This window comes from Protopterus annectens, chromosome 16.part0 (assembly GCF_019279795.1).
Source record: "Protopterus annectens isolate FY-2018-M chromosome 16.part0, PAN1.0, whole genome shotgun sequence".
Classification (NCBI taxonomy): Eukaryota; Metazoa; Chordata; order Ceratodontiformes; family Protopteridae; genus Protopterus; species Protopterus annectens.
In genome coordinates, this window is record NC_056750.1 from 632407444 (window position 1) to 632430980 (window position 23537).

A 23537-nucleotide genomic window follows, 5' to 3' on the forward strand; every position below is an offset into this window, starting at 1 on the left:
TAAAGGACTTGCTGCATTTTTCAAGTCTATTGGAGGATGTAAAATTGTGGCTGATTATTACTTTGTTACAAATGTGAAATATCTTTTTTCTATCATCCTCCATAGCTTAGGACTTGAATGGCTTCATGACACTTTATTTACTGAACACACTTTATTCCATTCTGATTTTTTGTGGATGATGATTTTTACGGAAATATTATTAAAGAATAATTTTGTATTTTTTGAGAATTGTTTAAGTAGGTGAAAAGTGTAGCAATAGATTCAAATTTGCACCAGTATTTGCAATCATCATATTATAGCACTGGGAAACTAATGTTAATTTATTTTCACCAGTGAATTAAGGTGAAAATACACAAGAGGTATCTTGATCATATTTTTATTTGTGGATAGGTACTGAACAACTATTACACATTTTTTTTTTTAATTTATTACTGATTCGGTTGATTGCTTTTGATTTTGCATACATCAAAAGACAATTTTAACTAAGTAGATGTGATGATTTTTAAGAATTACATTAAAAAATACTTATCAAATATTTATAGTAACCCCAATTTTCCAACAACTTTCTTCACTTCATGTGCTATCGCATTTAGAAGAAGGTCAAGGTTAGGCTCTAACTATCAGATTTTTTTACATTGAATTAGGAACCTTAAAATCTATGTTCCTAGAAGGTTACTGGATAACACTTTCCCTTTGTAGTGTTTCATGATGGATGTTTCACTGTTTGGTTGGGCTGCTCACTTGGACTCTTCCCTTTTGCAGGGAAAGCAGAGATCCCCACAATGTAGTTGGGCAACCAAGGTCTGTTGTGACACAGACGGCAGCACAAGCTTGCATCCTCTGTTCAGAGAGATGGCTAAGAAGTTACAGACTGAAGTGAATGTACTGGCAGATTCTTTATTTTACTTTTTTATTTGTAAACCAGGTAAGCATAATAGACACAAGTCTCTTTTCGCAGGCAACCCAGAAGCAAAGTCCTGTTTAAGTAACTTGCACAGAGTTGCACATTAAGCAAAAAGAAGTCCAGTCTTGTACCCTTGACTACATGAAACAACTTAACAGTTCAGTGTCTTCATCTTATGGAATAGTTTCCAGACATGAGCGAGACTAAGAAACTTCAGAAGTCCTAGCATCTGCAACGGTGGTCTCAGCTCATCTGATGTATGAGGCAATTAGCAAATGACAGAAAGATGTTGGGTGACAGATGACAAAACCCTCATTACTTGAGGTAGTAAATGCAGAAGGTGATGTCTGGTTGTGAAATGCTTGCAATGAGGCTTGAAACAGACAGCCAACCAAGCTTTCTAACACTGCAATGCACTCTCCTGCAACCATTTAGACAGTTCCTGACAAATGCTGAAGAGAGCACACATCCACCATCTGTGCCATCCATGTGAGCTGACCTGGCTGGGAAAGACCTACATGAGTCTTCTCTAATCTGCAAAACTTCCCCAACTTGCAGTGCTATCAAATTAGTAGACTCATTGACCAAGAAGGTCCTTTTGAATAGAGCTGTTACATTTCAACCTTTCTTCCCTATGGACAAATCTAACATGACAGATTGTTGTAACATGATGGCAATGGCTAGTCCTTACAATTACAAATCTTTTGATGTTAAGAAAATTATAACCATCAGTTGGTGGGTAGTGTTTAGTCAGACTAGCATAATACAAATCACATTTGTAAATAAAAATCAGCACTTCTCCAAGTGTAAGAAAGTTAAGAACCTGCTGCAGGCCAGGAAAAAGTACTTTAACTGCATACACTAGTAACACATGAAAGGGATGTTTAAATGTGGGGCTTATTCCCAGTGTAGTTTAATATACGATTCCGATAACATAATTGTGAACATTTTTGAGAAAACTAAGTGCTATGTGGGTACAGAATTGTAACACCAAAGGTATAGTTTATCTAGCAAACAATCTTTTACGAAGGAAAGACGGAATTGCAATCTAAGATCCGCATTTACAATGGTATGTATTCCATTAGAAGAAAAGACACAAATAATTCTCTGTACAGACATACTCTTGGTTGTATGAACTTTACGAAAAATCTTACTTTTTGTTTTGAAAAGTTTCCCATCCAAGACAAGGGGGATAAATTGGGAAGTTAAACTTCAGTATAGTGAACTAAACTGGCAGCTACTGCTGAATGCAACTCAGATTTGAATGACTCCATCTATTACAAATATTTTGAATCTTTGGGCAGCTAAATTATAAATTTATTTACTGGAAGCAAATTATCTACAACAATATTCTGTATTTGTAATATATATTCTTTTTCATTATAATACATTTTTATTACAATATTAAGTCTGTGTATGACACATTTTTTACCCTAAATACAATGGATTTCACTATAGAGAATGTGTATGCATTTTGTTGATTATATACCTTAAAAACAAGTTCCTTTTTAATGATTTTATATTTATTTACATAAGTGTTTTGATAAATGGTCATGTGACATTTTATTTTATGTCAAGAAAGTGGTGTGTTGCTGGAGGGAATAGTTTTGATGAAGTTCTGACGTGGAGAATAAAATCACTTAAATTTGTGTGTTCATTTATTAAAGGTTCCTCTTTGACCACTCATAATTAACATTTTTTTATTTTAGTTATGTGTGTATAAGTTGGTTTCCATATGATGTTATTGATAAATCTTGGATTTAGTAAATACAAGTCCACATTTTAGTCCTTCAGTCTTGGTATCTCAGGACTAATCATAAGTCTTAGAATACCAAATGGTAACCTTATTGCTCACATGGGTGTGATTGAACTACATAACTCTACAAAATATTTGAAGAGGGACATGGTTGAACTCCCTGAGTATGTCTCCAACAGTGACAAAAAAACTAGTCTTTAGCAGTATATTGCCATCATCACAAAGATGACAAAATACAAAACATAAGGTAATCAACAGCAACAACCATCTAAGTTACAGGTATCATTCCAACAGAATCCACTGCGTGCGTCAGCCTGCAATGAGATGGTTGACAATCTTAAGTGCTTCACTAAGGATGTTCTACACCTCTCTTCACAGGTCTTCCCTCCCATATGCAGAACCCATGACCTAGGTTGTGCCTGCAAATGATCTATAGTGATCAGTGTAGTACCCCAGTAAACAAACTAAAATAAATATGTGCCTTTTTTGGGAAAATCCAGTCTACATTTACTAACTTAGCAATCTAAATCAAGCCTACACCATGGTACATGACATTGTTTAGTGCTAGAAACCTAAAAAAAATATGTCCACCTGGAGGTATTTCCAACTCTTGAAAATGGACATCTGCAGAGAAATGAAAGCATGCTTTCAAGTGTCAGGATACCACTCCTGTATAGTTTTACTGCCTAGCCATCCTTTAAACTTTCAGCTGAGGTTGGCCCTACCTCTGGTAGGATGCACAAGTTTTCCCCCCTTCCTCCTCTTCTTGGAAACCCAACTCCCTGGAAATACTGTTGCTCTCTGGAGAAGGTCCATTCAAGCTGTGACCTTAGGAGGCTAACAGTTTGGACCTCCTGAGAAGGAGGTATTCTCAAGTGTAGGGATGTACGTTAAAACCATCTACATCTGTCCTTGCATGGTGAAGGGGTTTGTCAATGGAATTCCACACCTCTAATAATTGTCCATAGTCTTCACCCTGGTCTGACTCAATATGAAGGTCCACAAGATGTCTCTTAGGTAAAGGGTATGCCAAATTAATATATTTTTGTAAGATCCCTCTTAATTTTACCTTTCTTTCAATTGTATTGATTTCAGAATGCTTATCAACCTTAGCCAAAATAACTACAGGATAGGTCCATCTTTCATGTCATGGTCAGCTACAGAACTCCTACCAAGACACCCATAGCCCATGAAGACTACCTTAAATTAGAATCCCTAACCATCAAATTAAACACAATCATTACAGCAAATTTCAACTATCCATCTATTAACTGGTTAACATAAATCACAAAAATAAATATGCACAAGTTTTTGGATATCATCATCATCTACTCCCTATTCAATTTAGTGCTTTCCCACAACTGTCCCAAATCTTCTTGATCTGGTTCTTACACATATGGCATTTTTACTACAAACGTATTTATCCCCTCACTGGTCAGATCTGATGATTATGCTGTAATAGTTTCCATAACATCACAGACAAAGGTGACTTCAAATCCCACTGTCTTCAGAAACTTCTCCAAAGGAAATGCCCCAGCTATAGATATCATGAAATTCTAAAATTCCACAGAACATGAGGACCCCTCAATTTAAATAATGGCCACTGTTACCACCAATTTTTACTCCCACCCCAAGTTCATCGAGGTCTCTGTGCCCATTTGCCAGAAATATTATGCCATGTTCAGAAGCAAACACCTTTGGTGGAACCGCAGCACAAACAAAAATCAATAACAGGTAAAAAAAACTTGGTACCAAACACACTAAAAGCAGACTCGAAATCAAGACAGCATATCAAAGCTGGCTATGCTAAACAGGAGCTGAATTTTGCTACCACTTCAGAAGATAATTTAAGAAGTTTTTAGGTTATGTCAGCCATCTCGGAAATAACACCCAGCATTGCAAAATTATCAAATGGCACCATCCACACAAACCCAGAGGATGTTCCAAACAGACTTGCAGAAAAAAATAGCTCAAACTTTTCCCCTGTCACCTCTAAGCTTTTCCTCCCACATCAACTTAGCATCTCTTATTATCAAAGAATACGTATTACACTGTAAATCCAATAGCAACAACAGTAGCTATATGGGTTCAGGCACCATACCAAGCCATTTTCTTGTTAGTATTAAACAATGCTTGCCAACTCCTTTTTAGATCGCTTTAACCCAAGCCTGTCCACAGGCTATATTCCTGAAGCAGACAGAACAGCTCTGGTGGTCCCCCCAACAAGGGTGGCCCAAGTACTGCCCCTAAACACCACAAACTAATTAGCCTCATATGTAAAGTGACAGAATGGATCATTACAGAATTCAAAAACAAGAGTATTGGCAACTTAAAATCTTTTGCTCCTCTCTAAGCTGGTTTTGTAAAAGGCAGATCCTGCCACTCAACCTGGTTGAAATTTTTGACAAAGCCCTTTGACACTACCTCACATTCTGGAATCATTGATAAATTAACAAAATTAAAATGAACATCTATGAAACTTGTTGGATTATGAACTGGGTAACAGACAGAATTCATTCTACTAATGAATGCGTCACACTTTCCACAAAAAGACTCATCACCAGTGGCATTCCCCCAGAGGTCCATTCTTGAACAAGTATTCTCTGGCTTATACTTCATGGACATTGTTGCTAAGTTTGATGATGACCACAAATTTGTTGCTGTCATTAACACTTCAAATGACACCCATATCCTCCAAGGGGGGTTAACCTATACTAATTAATGGTATCTTGCCATGGAACAAAGCTAAGTGCAACAAAGTGTAGCACTGCACTGTGTGGGAAGCAGAAATACACCTACAATTAAAATAAAAATGATGCCCCCACACAAATTTACCTAAGAGCTGGGTGCATTCTTGAACAGTGGGTTCTTTTTCAAGCAACACATATCAAATGTAGTTAGAAAATATTTTTATCTTGCCCAGCTCATTACTAAAGGAACAGCCACCAGGTCTACAGAAGTTATAGCTCCCCTCTACTCCACCCATATTTAAATAACAAGCTCCCACTGGCATGTATCTGTCCAAAAACACAGTTCAGCTGCAAAAAAAAAAAAATCCTCATAAAAAAATCTCAGGTATGTGCTCCCCAAGATAAAAGAAACATCTAAAACCTCTATCGTACTATTCTGTCTCTTGATGACTATTTCACAGGGATCACTTCCCTAGTCTGTAAAGCAGTAAATGACACTGCGCTGTTTGACCTTCTAAGTGTTTGCTAAACCACTAAAACCATAGATAATTACTCACGCCAATGACCTAAGTGTGCATCATAATATAAAGAGACCAAATGATCCCCTTCCTCTGGATTAAGTTCCCACTTCATATAAAACCTCCTGTTCTCTTTAAATGCAATTTAGATGACAGGATGGGTAACTGTAAATTTACATGGATCTGGTTCAGGCCCTTTAACCCCTTATGAACAATGGCAGCAAGCAAGTTAACGGCATTGGCTAGGTTCCCTAATGATCTGTGCAATCGACTGCCTAGTATGCACCCATGAAATGATTTTAACTGTAGCAATATTCTAAACTGGTCAGCTGCTCTCAAACTTCTAGAAGAGAAATCTGCAAACAATCTGTGATTTTTGCAAACTACAGTTTGCTTTTGTTAATGATTTATGACATACAAGTTATGGAGAATTTGGTTTAAAAATGTATCCTTCCACTGCATTGTGCTTGTGTAACTTCCTCCGTCATGTCTGTTTGTGCATGCCCTTTGGTCCACTTCATCCAAATGAAAGAAAATACATCTATTCAGGCATGGCATATGGAAGAAATCATCTTCACACAAAGGTGCACTGAACTTGGAGAGGATTACATTAAGTAAGGTCGCGAAGACCTTTCACATTCCAAAGGAAAAAAATCACTTTTAAAAGTATTTAGACAAATGCCTTTTTTGTTGAAACAACATTCTTACTAGCACACTAGGCACATCACACTGTATACATCTTTGGAGGCTTGGCCTCCATATTTGGGGTATAAGACTTGCAGTTTACTTTTTTTGTCATTCTGTGTTGCGGACATATGTTCATTTCAGTTGTAAATGAAATTATGCATACATACTTTCATATACATCTACATATACAGTGGATATAAAAAGTGTACACACCCCTATTAAAATGCCAGGTTTTTGTAATATTAAAAATGAGACCACAATAAATCATTTCAAAACTTTTCCCACCTTTAATGCGACATATAACCTGTACAATTCAATTGAAAAACAAATCTGTTAGGGGAAAAAATATAAAAAAATAAAAAACCTATAATAAGCTGGTTGCATAAGTGTGCACAGCCTTACAGTATTACTTTGTTGAAGCACCTTTTGATTTAATTACAGGATTCAGTCTTCTTGGGTACACACCTGCCACCAGTTAAAGAGACTCTGATTAACCCTAAATGAAGTTCAGCTGTTTTCCTGATATTTACTCAGTTGCCTGCTACAGCAAAAGCCATGGTTCACAGAGAGCTTACAAAGCAGCAAAAGGATCTCATTGTTGAAAGGTGTCAGTCAGGAGAAGGGTACAAAAAAAATTTCCACAGCATTGGATATACCATGGAACACAATGAAGACGGTCATCAAAAAGTGGAGAAAATATGGGACAACAGTGATGTTGCAAAGAACTGGACAACCCTCCAAAACTGATGAAAAGACAAGACGAAAACTGGTCAGGACGGCTGCCAAGAGACCTTCAGCAACACTGAAGGAGCTGCAGTAATTTCTGGCAAGTACTGGTTTGTGTACTACATATGAAAACCATCTCCTGTATTCTCCATATGTCTGGACTATGGGGTATTCTTACAGAGAAAACCATCCAGGCCCAACTAAAATTTGCAAATCAATACATCAAGTCTCCCAAAAGCATGTGGGAAAATGTGTTATGGTCTGATGAAACCAAGGTTGAGCTTTCTGGCCACAATTCCAAAAGGTACGTTTGGTGCAAAAACAACACTTCGCATCACAAAAAGAACACCATCACCACAGTGAAGCATGATGGTGGCAGTATCATGCTTTGGGGTTGCTTTTCTTCAGCTGGAACTGGGGCTTTAGTCAAGGTGGAGGGAATTATGAACAGTTCCATCACTTTTGGCCCAAACCCTTCAGGAGTCTGCAAGAAAGCCGAAGATGAAGAGGACGTTCACCTTTCAACACAACAATGACCCCAAGCATACATCCAAATCAACAAAAGAATGGCTTCACCAGAAGAAAATTAAAGTTTTGGAATGGCCCAGCCAGAGCCCAGACCTAAATCCAACAGAAAATCTGTGGGGTGACCTGAAGAGGGCTGTGCACAAGAGATGCCCTTGCAATCTGACAGATTTGGAGCGCTTTTGCAAGGAAGAGTGGGCAAATATTGCCAAGTCAAAATACGCCATGCTGATAGACTCCTACCCAAGAAGGCTGAATGCTGTAATTAAATCAAAAGGTGCTTCAACAAAGTATTAGTTTAAGGGTGTGCACACTTATTCAACCAGCTTATTGTACCTTTATTTTTATATATTTTCTCCCCTAACAGATTTGTTTTCAATTGAATTATACAGGTTATAGGGTCATATTAAAGGTGGGAAAAGTTTTGAAATGATTTATTTTGGTCTCATATTTTTTTAAATCACAAAAACCTGGCATTTTAACAGGGGTGTGTACGCTTTTTATTTCCACAGTGTGTGTGTGTGTGTGTGTGTGTATGTATATATACATATATATATATATATATATATATATATATATAAAATGTGCAGCTAGTGTAGTTTGTACTACCTTGCCCTTCACAGCTTGGTCTTCACAATTGCTGTGCTTTACCAATCAAATGTATATGTCTCATGGGCTGGATCATGGTCAAAACCAATACACTTGGTCAGGCCATGTACCAAGGCAATCGGCCAGTGAGTATCTCAACAAAGTGCGTTTGTTTCTGCTTACAAAGCATGGCGCGTACTGTCTGAGCAGGGTATTTACACATAATACACTAAACAGAAATGAAGATATCCAAACAAACCTGTAACATTCTGTAAAAAATAGCTAACATTTCACAGAAAAAAGCAACACAAAGAAATGTACAAATCATAGCATTCTAAAACTGTGGAAGTTCCAGTGCTGATGCAAACTTTTGAGTAGAGAGGCCATCGACATGCAAACAAATTGTAAGAGAAATGCTAAGAAAGACAGATTTGCTTGTTGTTTTTTGTATTTTTATTGAATAACAGTGGCACTGCTATTGACTAAAATTCATGAAACACTGGAATTCTAACCTACAGGAAAGGTATAGCTAAGAGGAGCTCATTATCTCCATAAAAGAGCCAAATAAGCCACTTACTAAAGAGGTGAAGTAGAAACAGACGTGATTGCATTAAATGAGGGCATGAACTCATCAACACTGGATGCTCATTAACAGAGTAACCTAGCAAAATGTGTGGCCCAAGTACCAGGCTCATTAATCCCCCACCACCCTCTTAACGAACTGGGTGATGTGCTAAAATAGTTGTAGAAGAATAAATTAAACTTAACTGTTAAGAAGAGTAAAGACTAGGAAGTCAGATAAAACGCTTTTATATATAAAAAAAATTGTGGTAGACAAAAGAAACCACAAATCTTCTAGAATAACATTAAAAATATAAAATCCTTACTCACTCATTGCCTCTAGGATGAGATGAACAAAATTGAGGCTGTCATCCTCTAGGGTCTGTTGTGGCTTGGCAGGAGCATTGGTGTAACCATATCTTTTTTTATTACATAGGTACATCTGGACACCTGCAAAACAGAAGGAAAGACAAGTAAAAAAATAAAGCAATAAGACTGATTTTAAATGCAGGCAAACAACATTCCATGTTACATCTATGCTTCATAAAGCCTACAGAAGGGGGGAAGAATAGAAAGCAAAGCTCAGTATGCCGCTTTCTCACACACAAACCTTGTCCATTTGGTTCAGTCAAAACTCCTCTATTAGGTGCTACCCTGTTACTCCAAACATAAGAAATGAGGATAGGCACAGTATAAACGAATAGCCAAAGTGTGGGGTGCCTAACTGTTACCCTATTACTATTAAAACGTATCTCAGCATCCTTCTTCACTATGAGAACCTTTCCATGCTGTTTTCAAAATAAGGTGATAGACATAAAGGAGTATTTTCTGAATTACAGCAGAGAGAGAGAGACTTTCATTTAAGGATACAGGGATGTGGTTATTTTACTGACTTTATTTTTCTAGTATCAGCAGTTATAACCTTTTGTTTGCTTTTTTGCCACCAATACCTGCTGACCTTCAGCACCTCCTTCTGAAATTATCTGTTTGTTCCAACTGCAACACTCATTTGAACTCATCCTATACGGAGAATTCCCTGGTCTCCAAAGGAAACTAGTCTACTGGTGCTGTACTTTTGGGTGTTTTTGACAGCAACAGCACTGAGTAAATAGTCATCATCTGGGCTACAATAAAGGGTGGAACGCTTTTCACCCTGGCCTAAAAGGCCCCAAGTAGCAGCCACATATGCCTTGTGATCCCACAGTGTTACTCCACTGTGACTCATGCACACTCCTGCCTAATGGTGACTGCTGCACATGTATGGGTAGAGCATTTCTCAGCTTATAAATGTCCACATGCTGAGCCACCCACCACCAGCAGGTATTATACATGCACTGATTTGGGACTAATCCCTTAGTTCCCTTGCCCGCCCCCCCATGCACACACACGCACGCACACATGCACGCGCACACACACACGTGCACACACGCGCACACACATGCACATGCACACTCCCCAGAGATCTGCGTCATAGTCACTAAGCCAAAGTTCCCCAGCTGCTCTCTCTCTCTTGTCTTTCGGCTTTTCCTGGTAAGGGGTCACCACAGCAGAACTCCGGTCCGCTAATGATTGGCAGTAGATTTTTACGAAACGCAGAGGTGCCAGCTCGATTCAAAATGCCAACAGAAGGAATGAAAAGACCTAAAGCAATCATACAATTTCAAAACTGCTACGTGGAAATAATTACAGATACTATACAATACCAATTTTATCACAGTAAGCATAAAAAGTGGGTCTTATTTGTTTATTTCACAATTATGTTGACAATTTCACTACCACATTGCTTGACAATCTAAAATTAGTTTTCACAACTGCTGAAACATGCGCAGATACAGTTAAAGAAGTGTTCATTGTTAAAATCAAATGTTCTCCCAATTATAATCTGAAATCTAAATACTAATGCTTTCCACAGAAAGTCAAATAAATGCTGGAACTTCATTAACCTGTCTAAAACTATAGACAAACACTATCCACTGCTTAATTTCACAGTCTCCCTATCATGAGGCCACTTTTATTTATGAAACCTCTGTTTAAAAGTTATTCACACGTCTGACTCACTTTGGTAAACATACCAACAAAAAGCCACTTATCACTACACACTTAGATTTCACCAACCTGATTTCTGATTTTTTTTTTTTTTTGCAGATCATTCTCGGTTTTATGAATTTCCAAAATAGCATTTTCTAAACATGCTTCTCATGGCAAACCCTTTCAGACTCAAAATCTTCAGGCATGTCCATCTTTACTATACTGACCCTAATGGATTCATATTTCAATGGTAATGGTTAATTCTTCCTACTCTATTGCTGTGAAGCATGGCCTTACTTTCTCTTCTTATATTAATATCTCCTCTTCAGTCAAGTAATGATGTAGCTTTTTTCTCTGTTTTGATGCACGCATTATTTTACTACCCGTTTGCTCTGCTTTTATGCTCACATAGCTGTTATCACACCTGTAATGTCAACAATCTTTCTTTCTAAGAAACACATAATGTGAAGTTGTTAATCTCGCCGATTATTCTCACTGATGGGTTGGAGCCGATCCTCGGCTCCGACATGGCCGATAGCAAGCTCAAGGTTTGCCAGTAGCTCGAGACCTGCCCCTTATCCCACCATGCACTGCTAAAATTACCTCAGATCTAGTTTGCCGCGGCAAGAGAGATCTCAGTGATCCAGACAGCTCGAACCATTTTGGAAACAGCAAGTTTTTAAAAAGTTTTCCTTTTTAATATATTTATGTAGTGTGTGTTAGTTTTATTATTTTTAGATAGTTTAAATTGTTTTAAATTAGGGACTTGGCTTTTTAGTTTGTGTGGGCCTTTAGCCCTTTTTCCTACTATTAATCTATTTTTCCTACTATTAATCCCTTTAGCAGTTAGTTTTTTTCCTGTGGGACTCAGTCCCATATTTGTATTATGTTTTTATTTATATATTTTTATATACATATACATATATATATATATATATATATATATATACATATACATATATATATATATATATATATATATATATATATATATATATATATATACATACACACATGTAACTGTTGTAGATAGTGCCCGGGTTGGGCTTAGTTGTTTGTGAATCTATTTACTGTTTTTTCCTCAGTATGTCTGAGGACAGGGAGAAATCCCATCCCAAATCAGGTTTTAAAAAATGCCCAGATTGTGGGCAGAAAATGTCCATCACTGACTGACATACTCAATGTGTCTACTGCTTGGGGCCAAGCACCTCCAAGACACCTGTAGAATTTGTCATTCCTTCTCTTCAAGAGTACTCTTGGAGAGAAGGAGGAAACTTAAAGACAGAGGATTGCTACAGCAATCTTTTTCAGAGGTTTTGAATAGCCATGAAGGTGCTAGTACGTCTTCCAAATCTTCAAAATCCAAGTCTTCAGATAAGGTATCCAAAAAGGCTAAAATTTCTGGAGGAGGGTCATCGGTTCCACAGTCATCGGAGCCGAATGTACCTTTGATTCGGAACCAGCTTTCAGTATTGGAGCCGGTCTCCGAAGTTCCTTCTTCACCTCTGCTCCAGTCAGCACCTCCAGTGCATTCAGCTAAGTCTTCAGTCAGCCTTTCGGATTTGGACATGGATCAGCTAGTGCAGAAGCTTTTACAGGCACCAGGACTTGGCAAATTGTTGCCGGCCCCGACCAGCTTGTCGGTGCCGAAGAACATGGAACCGAACTTGTCTACTTCTCCTCCAGGCCGTACTGGAATCACGGAGCCGAGGGAAGTCGAACCGATGGTGGTTGGACCCTTGGAGCCGATATCCGCTCCGGGGTTATTAGCTCCATCTACTCGGATGTCCTCGGCGCCGACCGAGGGCTCTAGGAGCCAACGCTCTCCAGTCGGGTCTGGGGAGGATAGTCACACTGACTTGTTGGTGCCAACTCTCCCTCTTGGGGCTTCGGCTCAGATGAGCTCAGCTCCTACCTCAGGCTTGGAGCCCAAGGTTTCGGTGCGGGAGGATCGGACGATACTCTCGGGTCCAGCCACTCCTCCTCGTCGAAGCCATGGTTCCTTCAATGCTATGAGGAGAGTTTTGTCTCCAAAGACAACATCAGCATCGGTTCAGCTTTCCCTCTCCCCTCAAGCTCCTGTGTCTACTTCTGCATCTACTGACCCCTCTAAGCGTAGAGACCCTGAGCCTCAAGTACCCCCACAGGGTGTCCCCTGCTCTTCTGAGACCTCCCCAGACCCTCCCACTGAGGAGGTTCCCAGAAAGAGACTGTGCAAGAGGAGGCACTTAGACTCCCCACAGGAGTCTTTGACATCTGACACGGACTTAGATGAGTCGGAAGGGTCCCCTCGGTGCCTCTCTGAGGATATCTCTTTTGCAGAGATACTAGAGATCCTTAGTCAGAGGGGTGACTGGCAGTCCAAGACCCCTACTGAGGATGAGTCTGTGCTCTTGAAGGCTTTTGGGTCTCAACCTTCCACTTCTTGGGCGTCTCCACCTTACGACGAGCTCATGGATCTGATCTCTCGTAAGGCGTGGGAGTCACCGGAAGCAATGGAACTTGTCCCTCGTAGACCCAAAAAATTCATATCAGCCCCAGTCGATAAAACTTTTTTGACAAAAGGAGTGCCTGTGGATGTCATGATTGTGGCTGCAGCCACCAAAAAGGAAGTATCTGAGACATCCTCTTCTATCCATCCCCCTAACAGAGATTCTAGGGTTATGGATAGATATGGGAAGCGCATGTTTAGTTCAGCGACTTTTTCTCTGCGATCACTGAACTACTTGACCCATTTTACAAGATTATAGAGAGATTTCCTGAAAGAGCTAGGAGATACTCTCCAGGGTACAGTAGCTGCAGGAGTGGCCGACAAAGTCAAAGCCCAGCTCTCTACCCTTAACTCAGTAGTGAACTCGTCCATGCGTCTCATATCCTATGCAGCTGATGGTTCGAGTAGAGCTGCTAGTTCGGGCATTGCTCTTCACAGACAAGCCTGGATGCATCTCTGTTCCTTTGCGGAACCCTTCAAGTCTTCTTTTATTAATACCCCATTTGATGGCTCATCACTGTTTGGGCCCAAAGTAAAGGAAACTTTAACCAGGTGTGAACAGGAAGGCAAGACTTTATCTGCCGTTGGGGTCCGATTTTCCACTCCTTCTCGGCCCTACCCCAAGGGCCCTAGGGGGGGGAGATGTGGTTCCGAAAAACTCAAGCAGCCTTTCACGACACATGTGGTGAAACCCCCTCTAGAGGCAGAGGAGGGGGTTATAACGGAAGATGCCGCCCCCATGACAGAGGGGGTCCACAGCAACAGGGTGACAGGAGTCAGTTCTCTGGTCAGTCCTACCAGTGCTCCTGAAAGGGGGCTGACTGTTCGGCTCCGGAGGCAGTCGGGGGTCACTTGTCTTTGTACCCAGAAGCCTGGATAAACATAACATCGGATACTTGGGTACAAAGCATCATTTCCAGAGGATATTTCATACCGTTCTTTACCCCTCCCATTCCTATCAATAAAATCCCAGATGTTCCACCCAATCTCAGGGAACAAGCAATCGTAGAGGTCCACAGATTGCTAGAAAAAAAAAAAAAGAGTCATCCAACCAGTCCCAGCAGACCAAGTCAGATTCAGAATTTACTCAAGATTCTTTTTGGTACCAAAGAAAACAGGGGACTGGAGACCTATCTTGGACCTCAACAGATGCGACATGTTCATAAAGAAAGAGAAGTTCCGAATGGTCACGCCTTTTTAGGGAAAGGCGATTGGATGTGCTCCATCGATCTCAAGGATGCGTACTATCACATAAAGATGGACAGATGCTCCAGAGATCATCTGCGCTTCCGGCTGGGAGCCAATCATCACCAGTTTTGAGCCCTGCCATTTGGTCTCACTTCAGCCCCCAGAGTGTTCACCAAATGCATGGCAGTGGTCACGGCTCACCTGAGGCGTCTAGGATTCCAGGTGTTTCCATACTTAGACGATTGGCTCCTCACCGCTACCACCAGGCATCAATTGACTCAGGCAACACAATACACTGACACTCTGCCATCAATTAGGCATTACAATCAACTTCGAAAAGTCTGCCTTATCGCCATCTCAGCATATCACTTTTATAGGAGCAGAGTTAGACACCTCAACCACCACTCTACGTCTCCCTATCGAAAGAGTCTCCCTTCTTCGCTAAAACGTCAGCTCACTGGTGTCAAAGAACAAAGCTACAGCAGCGGAGGTATTGAATGTACTAGGTTTGATGGCAGCAGCAATCCTGGCTATACCACTCGCAAGGATGCATATGCAAATCCTTCAATGGCTTCTTTTCACTCAGTGGTCTTACGAGAAACTACCAATACACCACATGATTCTTATCACGGATTCTTGCAGGAGAGAACTTCAGTGGTGGTTGACGTCTCTTCATGTTACAGTAGGGAGACCCTTTGTCGTCGTCCCCCCCAGTAGCCACTGTGACCACGGACGCTTCCCTGATAGGGTGGGGCATTTTCACAGAAAGACTGCCCAAGGCACATGGACAGATCAAGAATCACATCTGCACATCAATATTCTAGAGCTGAGAGCGGTACTTCTGGAGTTGCTGTACTTTCAGGACTCTCTCCCTCTAGGGACTATTGCAATTCAGACCGACAACATGTCAGTAGTCTGGTACTTGAACAAGCAGGGTGGAACCAAGTCTTACCCCCTTTGTCGAGAAGCCCTCAGGGTTTGGCAATGGGCTGTGTCGTCCCAGCGTTTTCTGTTAGCAACGCACATCCCGGGGAAATCCAACATCATAGCGGACAAGCTAAGCAGGGCAATATTACTCCCTCACGACTGGTCTCTCAATCAACAGGTTGCGGAGTTGATTTTCCGCAAATGGGGCCAGCCTTGCTGCAACCTTTTTGCCAGCCACATCAATTCAAAATGAAGAAGCTACTTTGCCCTGATACCACCTCCCAGTCATCCCCAGAGAGATGCACTTTTACACGATTGGCCCCCAGGTCTCCTTTATGCATTTCCACCCTTCCCATTAATACCCAGATTTCTACAGAAAGCAAAATCATTGGGAAGGAAGGTTATACTCATAGCTACCTACTGGCTTCGACAGATTTGGTTTCTGTTTCTTCACAATCATCTGTTGGAGGATCCATGGATCCTGGACCCAATTCTGGACCTTCTGGACATTCATCCTTCTCTACAGTCCCTGAAACTGACTGCTTGGCTAATCCACTTCCCCTAATTGCCAGGCTTCATTCAATTTCAGAAGATACAATACAGATTTCTCTTGTCCTCTCACAAGCCATCTACCAGGAAATTATATGGCAGCAAATGGAAATGGTTCTCAATTTGGGCCAACGTGCAGAACATTGACCCTTTTCGAGCTCCGCTATCTTCGATCTTGAAATTTTTGACAAAAATTTTTAAGGAAGGGGCAGCAGCTGCTACAGTTCGAGTTCAGTTAGCTGCTATCTCAAATTTTCATCTTGGTCTTGATGGCTCAAATATTATGAGCCATAAATTATCCAAAACCTTCCTTAAAGGCGTTCTTCATATGAGACCTCCAATCAAAATTCCCTTTTCTCCCTGGAATTTAAACCTTATGCTGTCTCAACTTATTCTTCCTCCCTTTGAACCAGATTTTTCTTGTGATTTAAAATTCTTATTATGGAAAACAATTTTTCTTGTGGCCATTACGTCTGCCCGCAGAGTGTCAGAACTTCAAGCGTTATCCATCAGACCACCCTACATGATCTTCCATGCTGATAGAGTATCTCACAGAACGAACCCCTCTTTTTTTACCTAAAGTCTGTTCTTAGTCAAACATCAATCAGGTCATTGAACTACCAGTGTTCTTCCCCAACCACTCTACCAACTTAGAATATATGCTGTACAAACTTGATGTTCACAGACAGCTCAGATTTTATCTTGACAGAACTAAGGATATTAGGAAATCAGATCAACTTTTTGTAGCCTTCTCAGAAGCAAGAAAAGGTAATCCAGTGGCTAAAACAACCTTATCTAAATGGTTATCCGATTGTATATCCTTCGTTTATGAAAATGTGAACATGCCTTTAACGCACAAACCAAAAGCTCATTCTACCAGAACTGTCTCTACCTCTTCTGCTTTTCAAGCTAAATTGCCCCTTGATGATATTTGCGCTGCAGCCACTTGGTCTAACCCTCTTACCTTTATCTCACATTACAAAGTAGATAAGGTTTCTAGGGACAGGTCTTCCTTTGGTTCTACAGTACTGAAGAACATACTCCCATGAGCCACCCAGGGTTGAGGGTGCTAGGGACGCTACCCATCAGTGAGAATAATCGGCGAGATTAACAACTTCACATATAGAAGTTATGTACTTACTATAACGTTCCATGTGAGTTGTTTATCTCGCCTTTATTCTCATGTCCCTCCCTCCTGCCCCCTCCTGGCTGACTGTTGACTTAGAGGCTAGTGCCATCCTGGTTATTCAATATTTCTCTTTCCCTTTAGGTACTCTTCTTCATAGATATATATATAAGAGAGATTGTATAGGTTGTATATATATATATATATATATATATATATATATATATATATATATATATATTTATAGACTATTATTCGCAGCAAACAAGATCTGAGGTAATTCTAGCAGTGCATGGTGGGATAAGGGGCTGGTCTCGAGCTACTGGCAAACCTTGAGCTTGCTACATCAGTGAGAATAAAGGCGAGATAAACAACTCACATAGAACGTTATGGTAAGTACACAACTTCTATTTTCAGGCTATGGAATGCATACCATTTGTATCTCATAATGAAAACTGTTTACTCAGATTTTGAAGTCTTTACTGTAAATTCCATAATTATTGCCTGTTTTTCTCAGGATTAGGCCAAAATGAAAAAAAAAGTCTTCAGACCATCTCAATTACCCAGTTAATATACAAGAACAATTTAATAAAAAAAGAAGTTATGTTCTTACCATAACGTTCCATCTGAGTAGTAGACTTCATTCTTCTGCACATATGGGTATACGGAACCGATTAGGATCTGAGCTGGCAAAACTTTTCATGCATCAGCTCCGAGCTCCAAGCTCCTCCCTTACCTATATCACATCACTTCCTCCTATCTAGCCCCAGATTGAGTTTGCTGACACTAAATGGCAACATAACCACAATCCTAAACAGGAAAAACCCGAAGAGTGAGGGGGATGGAGGGAGGGAAGGTGCAGAAGAATGAAGTCTACTACTCAGACGGAACGTTACGGTAAGAACATAACTTCTTTATCTGAAGTAGTTGACTTCATTCTTTCTGCACATATGGGACAGAGTCCCCAACTACTAGTATTCCTGGGAGGCCCTTATGGAAGGATATTTCTGAGAACCGCAGAGCCAAAGGATGCTCTCCCTCTAGAAATAAGATCCAATTTATAATGAGAGATGAATGTGTGTGAAATGGCCCAAGTCGCTGCCGCACAGATATCATCTAATGGAACTCTTGGCCAGAAAGCTGCAAGAGTGGCCATTGCTCTAGTGGAATGAGCCTTCAATACACCAGGAGGAGATAAACCTTTGTCCTTATAAACCTGTGCAATACAAAGAGTGATCCACCTTGCTAAGGACACTTTCGAAACTGCTTTGCCCAAAAATGGTTTTGAAAAAGAGACAAACAATTGATCCGACTTCCAGAAGGGTTTAGTCCTATGGAGGTAAAAACGAAGCTGTCTATGGACATCCAATAAATGAAGCTTACGTTCACCTCTATTTTGGAAATTTGGAAAGAAGACTGGCAAATTTATAGACTGATTAATATTGGCTGCTGAGGACACCTTGAGAAGAAAGGAAGGGTTCGTACGCAGCAAAACCCTATCCTTGTGGAAAACCAAATAGGGGGGCAAGGAGGATAAGGCCTGCAACTCTGAAACTCTCTTGGCTGAAGTGATGGCAACCAAGAAGGCTGTCTTCCACGACAAAAACTTCATCCAAACTGTACCGACTGGCTCAAATGGGGGAGAGATCAAAGCCTGAAGGACTAAAGTCAGATCCCAGGGGGGCACTGTTTCTTTAACTGGTGGTCACAATAAAAAAGTGCCCTTCAAGAAAGCTTTACACAATTTGACAGAAGCCAGAGCAACCTTATTTTCACCCACATGAAAATTAGAGATGGCCGCCAGCTGAACCTTGATGGTGGAAGCATTTGCGCCTGAAAATCCAGTATGACCGGAACGGTGGCTGTAAACAGGTTCAGATTGTGCTGAGAGTCCCAAATGCAAAAATGTCTCCACTTGCTATTGTAGAGTTTCGTAGTAGAGGCTTTAAGAGAAGCTACCAGAATATTCTTAACAGGGGATGAAAGTCCGGGAGTCCTGATGATCATGGGAAATGGAGCAGCCACGCCGTCAGCTTGAGACTGTTCAGGTTGGGCAGGGGCAAGCCCAACAGGTGAGAAATCAGATCCGGGCATGGATCTAGAGTCCATGGAGGAGCCAACAGGTGAGACCATAGGAAGGGAAACCACACTTGACGTGGCCGGAAGGGAGCAATGAGAATGACTTTGCACTGCAGCCGGCAAGTTCTCTGAAGGAACTTTGGAATAAGAGGTAACGGGGGATAAGCATACAGTAGCCTGGGAGGCCAAGCATGGACTAGAGCATCCCTGGGGACATCCCCCGGAGGGGGAATCAGAGCGAAGAAGTTGCTGCACTTCACGTTGGAAGGAGATGCGAAGAGATTGCAGCAAGGTTGACCCCAAACAAGGAAGATCTTCTCCGCCACTGATTGTTTCAGAGACCACTCGTAAGGCAGAAGGATTGCCCTGCTGAGACTGTCTCCTAGAATGTTGGAGCGTCCCGGGATATGCGTTGCTATGAGAAACCGGCTGGTGAATATGGCCCACTCCCAAACCCTCATGGCCTTGCGGCAAAGGGGGTAGGATTGGGTCCCTCCCTGTTTGTTTATATACCAGACTACAGACATGTTGTCTGACTGAATGGCCACCATCCCCGGAGATAGGACAGGGTGGAAGGCTCTCAACGCTAAAAGCATTGTCCTCATCTCCAGGACACTGATGTGTAGCTTGGTGTCTGGAGGGGACCACGTGCCTTGGAACGTTCTTCCCAGGAAGTGCCCCCCCCACCCGAGCTGGGAAGTGTCCGTGGTCACCGTGGCTTGAGCCGGAGGGGCTAGAAAGCTGTGCCCCGCGAAAATGTCCACTGATTGAAGCCACCACTGGAGTGACGTTCTGCATGTCCGATTGATTTGGACGTGGAAATTCATCGGAAGGTCTAGCCAGGACCATTGAACTGCTAGATTCTAGTGAAGGACTCTCATGTGAAGACGTGCAAGAGGGAGGATAGAGACTGCGGCTGCCATCGAACCCAGGGCCCTGAGAACATCGGCTGCTGTGACTACAGAGTGATCCAAGATCGCCGATACATGGAGTCTGAGATTTTCTATCCTTTCCGGGGTGAGAAAAATCTTTGGCTGAATCGAATCCAACCATGCCCCGATGAGGTCTATGATCTGAACCGGAGCCAGGTGGGACTTGTTGATATTGATCGTGATGCCTAACTTGTGAGCCAGACCGAGGAAGTAGTGTAGGGCCTGACACAAGAGACATTTGGTGGATGCAGCGAAGAGCCAGTCGTCTAGGTAGGGGAATACCTGAATGCCCTGAAGTCTCAGGTGAGTCGCTACAACCGCCATAACCTTGGTGAACACCCGGAGGGCTGTGGGGAGACCAAAGGGTAGGGCTCTGAATTGAAGGTGACTGGCCCCTAGCCGGAAGCGTAGAAACCTCCTGAAGCTCCTGTGGACCTTGATATGATAGTAAGCGTCCTGGAGGTCTAACAAGCACATCCAGTCACATTCTCTCAGAAACGGTAGAATGGACTGTAGAGTGACCATCCGGAATTTTTGTTTCTCTACCGACAGGTTGAGGATAGGCAGGTCCAGAATGGGCCTGAGGTTCCCAGTCTTCATTGGCACTAAAAAGAACCTGGAGTAGATGCCTGATCCGGATTGATCTGGGGGGACCGGCTAGATGGCTCGTTTTTGTAGCAGCTTCAAAACCTCTAAAGCTGCAGCCTCCCTGTGAGCGGGTGGAACATCTGCAAGGCGTGCAGGAGTTATGGGACATGAAATGAAGGGGATAGAATATCCTCTGGAGATGATGTTTAACACCCAGCGGTCTGCAGTAATGGACCCCCATGCCACTGGATGTAAGGAAAAACTTTCCCCAACTGCCTCCAGAGTAGAGCAGCTGGGCAACCCCTCAGGGTTGCTGTGCGGGTCTGACGGAAAAAGGTTTCCTAGACCCGAAGTTTCTGGGACCCCCTCTGCATCTGGGACGGAGTCGGTCTTGTCCCCCTCTGCCTCTGGGGGACGAATATTCCTGAGTGTCATGAAAGGACTGTGATTTCCGGAACCACATCTTCTTTTGCCCCTTTTGGTTCCTGGAATCGGACCTCTGGGGGTTAGAGAAGCGGATTCTGATGGCTGACAAAGTCTTTCAGTCCTTCTCACTCTGGGTTAGTGTGTCACGTACAGTCTTCCCAAAGAGGGATGATCCATCGAAAGGGGCGTTGATGAAAGACGCCTTAAAGGGATCCATAAATTGACACAGCCTGATCCAGGTGTGACGCCTCAAGGCAACGCCTATACCACCAGCTCTAGCGGCTCCCTCCGTAGCATGAGAGAGGAGACGCATAGAGGTATTAGTCGCTGATTTCAGTGTAGTCATCATCGCAGTGAAAGACTGCTTGTCCCGTTGCGACAGAGACTCTGGGGGCGACTCAGTTAATTCCGATATAAGGTCTCGCTGCAGTCGGATAACGTGTGCCAAGTAATTCAGCGCACAAATAGAAAATGTCGCTGATGAGTACATGCGCTTCCCAAAACGATCCATCGACCTGGACTCTTTGTCTTGTGGATGAACCGAGGAACTCTCCTGTGCCAGTTCCTTCTTTGTGGCAGCTGCAACCATCAAAGCTTCTACCGGGGCTCCTTTGGACCATGCTTGCCTGTCTGACGGCGGGGAAAGAATTTTGTCTGGCCTTTTGGGTATAGGCTCTACGGTGTCAGGATCCTTCCATGCCCTAGTAGTGATGAGGTCCACCAAAGGGTCCGCTGGAGGGGAGACCCAGGAAGTAGATGGGCCCGCGCCAAAGGCCTCCAGGAATACGAACTCATCTGCAGAGGGTTTGTGGGCTGACCAACCTCCTCTTTGGCGGAGAATCTCCATAATGTCTCCAAACGAGACGTCCTCGGTAGGTGATCTGGGGGAACCCTCTCCTTCATCCAAGTCCGTATCAGTGGTAATGGACTCAGGGGAGTCCAAGTGCCTCCTCTTACACTTGCGCTTACAAGGTTCCTCTCCAGTGGGACTCTCTGGAGAGGATTTGTAAGCCTCCGGGGGTTCCCTGAGGGGAACAACCTGGGGTTGCTTTGGCACGGGCTGTCCCTGAGAAAGAGTAACGGGAGCAGAATCCAAAACCAGAGGGGTCTGGGTAGGATCAGAGTAGGTGAGCTGTGGTCTCAACCCCTGGGAGAGAACCCATTCCTCTGCCCCGAATGCCGATGGAGAGCACACCACCGTAGAATGTAAGGATGAGGCTCTCCCCGGCACCGAAGCAGGGATCGGAGCCAACGGCGGGGTAGTCCGGACACTGAGGATGGGATCCGAAAGATCGAGATCTCAACCCTTGGGTCTGACTCCCCGAACACGGCTCCGAGAGTCCCCTGGATCAGAGATCGGATCCGAGGAACTCAGGGTGATGGCCGGCGTTGAGGAAACGAGAACTATCGGCGCCGACTCAACAGCTCTGAAAAGTCTCGGACCCGAGAACCCGAAGCGTTGGGTCGGATCGGGGAAGGAGCAATTGGGTGGAACATAGTTGAAGAAGGACCCTCTCCAATGGGAGAGGGCCCTGGTAAGACCCCCATCTGAATCTGGTTCTGGATGAACCTCCTCATCAGCCTGTCCATATCAAGGTCGGAGACACTCAGAGTCGACCTGGAGGAAGCGACCGACTCGGGTCTGGGCTGGATCCAAGGGGAGTGCCTTGGCTCCGATGGCTCCATCGGCTCTGGCGAGAAACGGGGAGAGTGGAGTCGAGGAGAACAAGACCTGGGTGCCTTTGAAGAGGGGCTGGAGAAAGACTCCCTGTCCGGTGATCTTTTTCTGGGCCTGTCCCTCTCTTTGTGGTGCTTCTCCTTCTCCCTTCTGTCCCTACCTCTCTGAGACGACTCCGATGAAGCAGGCCTGGCGGGAGGTTGAGTCCCTGCCTGCACAATGTCACTGGCTGGGGAGGAAAAGTACAGTTTTGTACCTACCATAAATGTAGATGTTCGAGTGTACACCCTGGTGCAGTCATCACACTTGGGTTATCCTGTCATCAGGCGGTCCCGCAGTCGGCCGGAATTCCAAAGTCTTGGTCCGGCGTCGGTTGCTGTCGCTTCTTCCCTGACGTCAGTGCGCCAGGGGTATATATAATGCATCCAACGCCATTTTCTTCAGTTTTTCTTGCCCCAGATGTCAGGTGCCCCCAAAAAGGTGGTCAGCAATTACTACCAAATTAAGTAATTTTTGCACAAACACAAAATCCATCCAGCTATAAGCAAATACATCAGGAAGGTATTGTAG

General features: G+C 42.9%; 1 protein-coding gene across 1 annotated transcript in view; it reads right to left on the reverse strand.

Moving 5' to 3' along the window:
• LOC122790939 (probable inactive glycosyltransferase 25 family member 3) overlaps positions 1-23537 on the reverse strand; it is a 598803-nt gene that overhangs the window by 421057 nt on the left and 154209 nt on the right. Inside the window, exon 6 of the mRNA XM_044058643.1 lies at positions 9286-9405. Coding sequence (XP_043914578.1) covers positions 9286-9405 — 120 coding nt within the window. The remainder of the gene's footprint in view (positions 1-9285; positions 9406-23537) is intronic.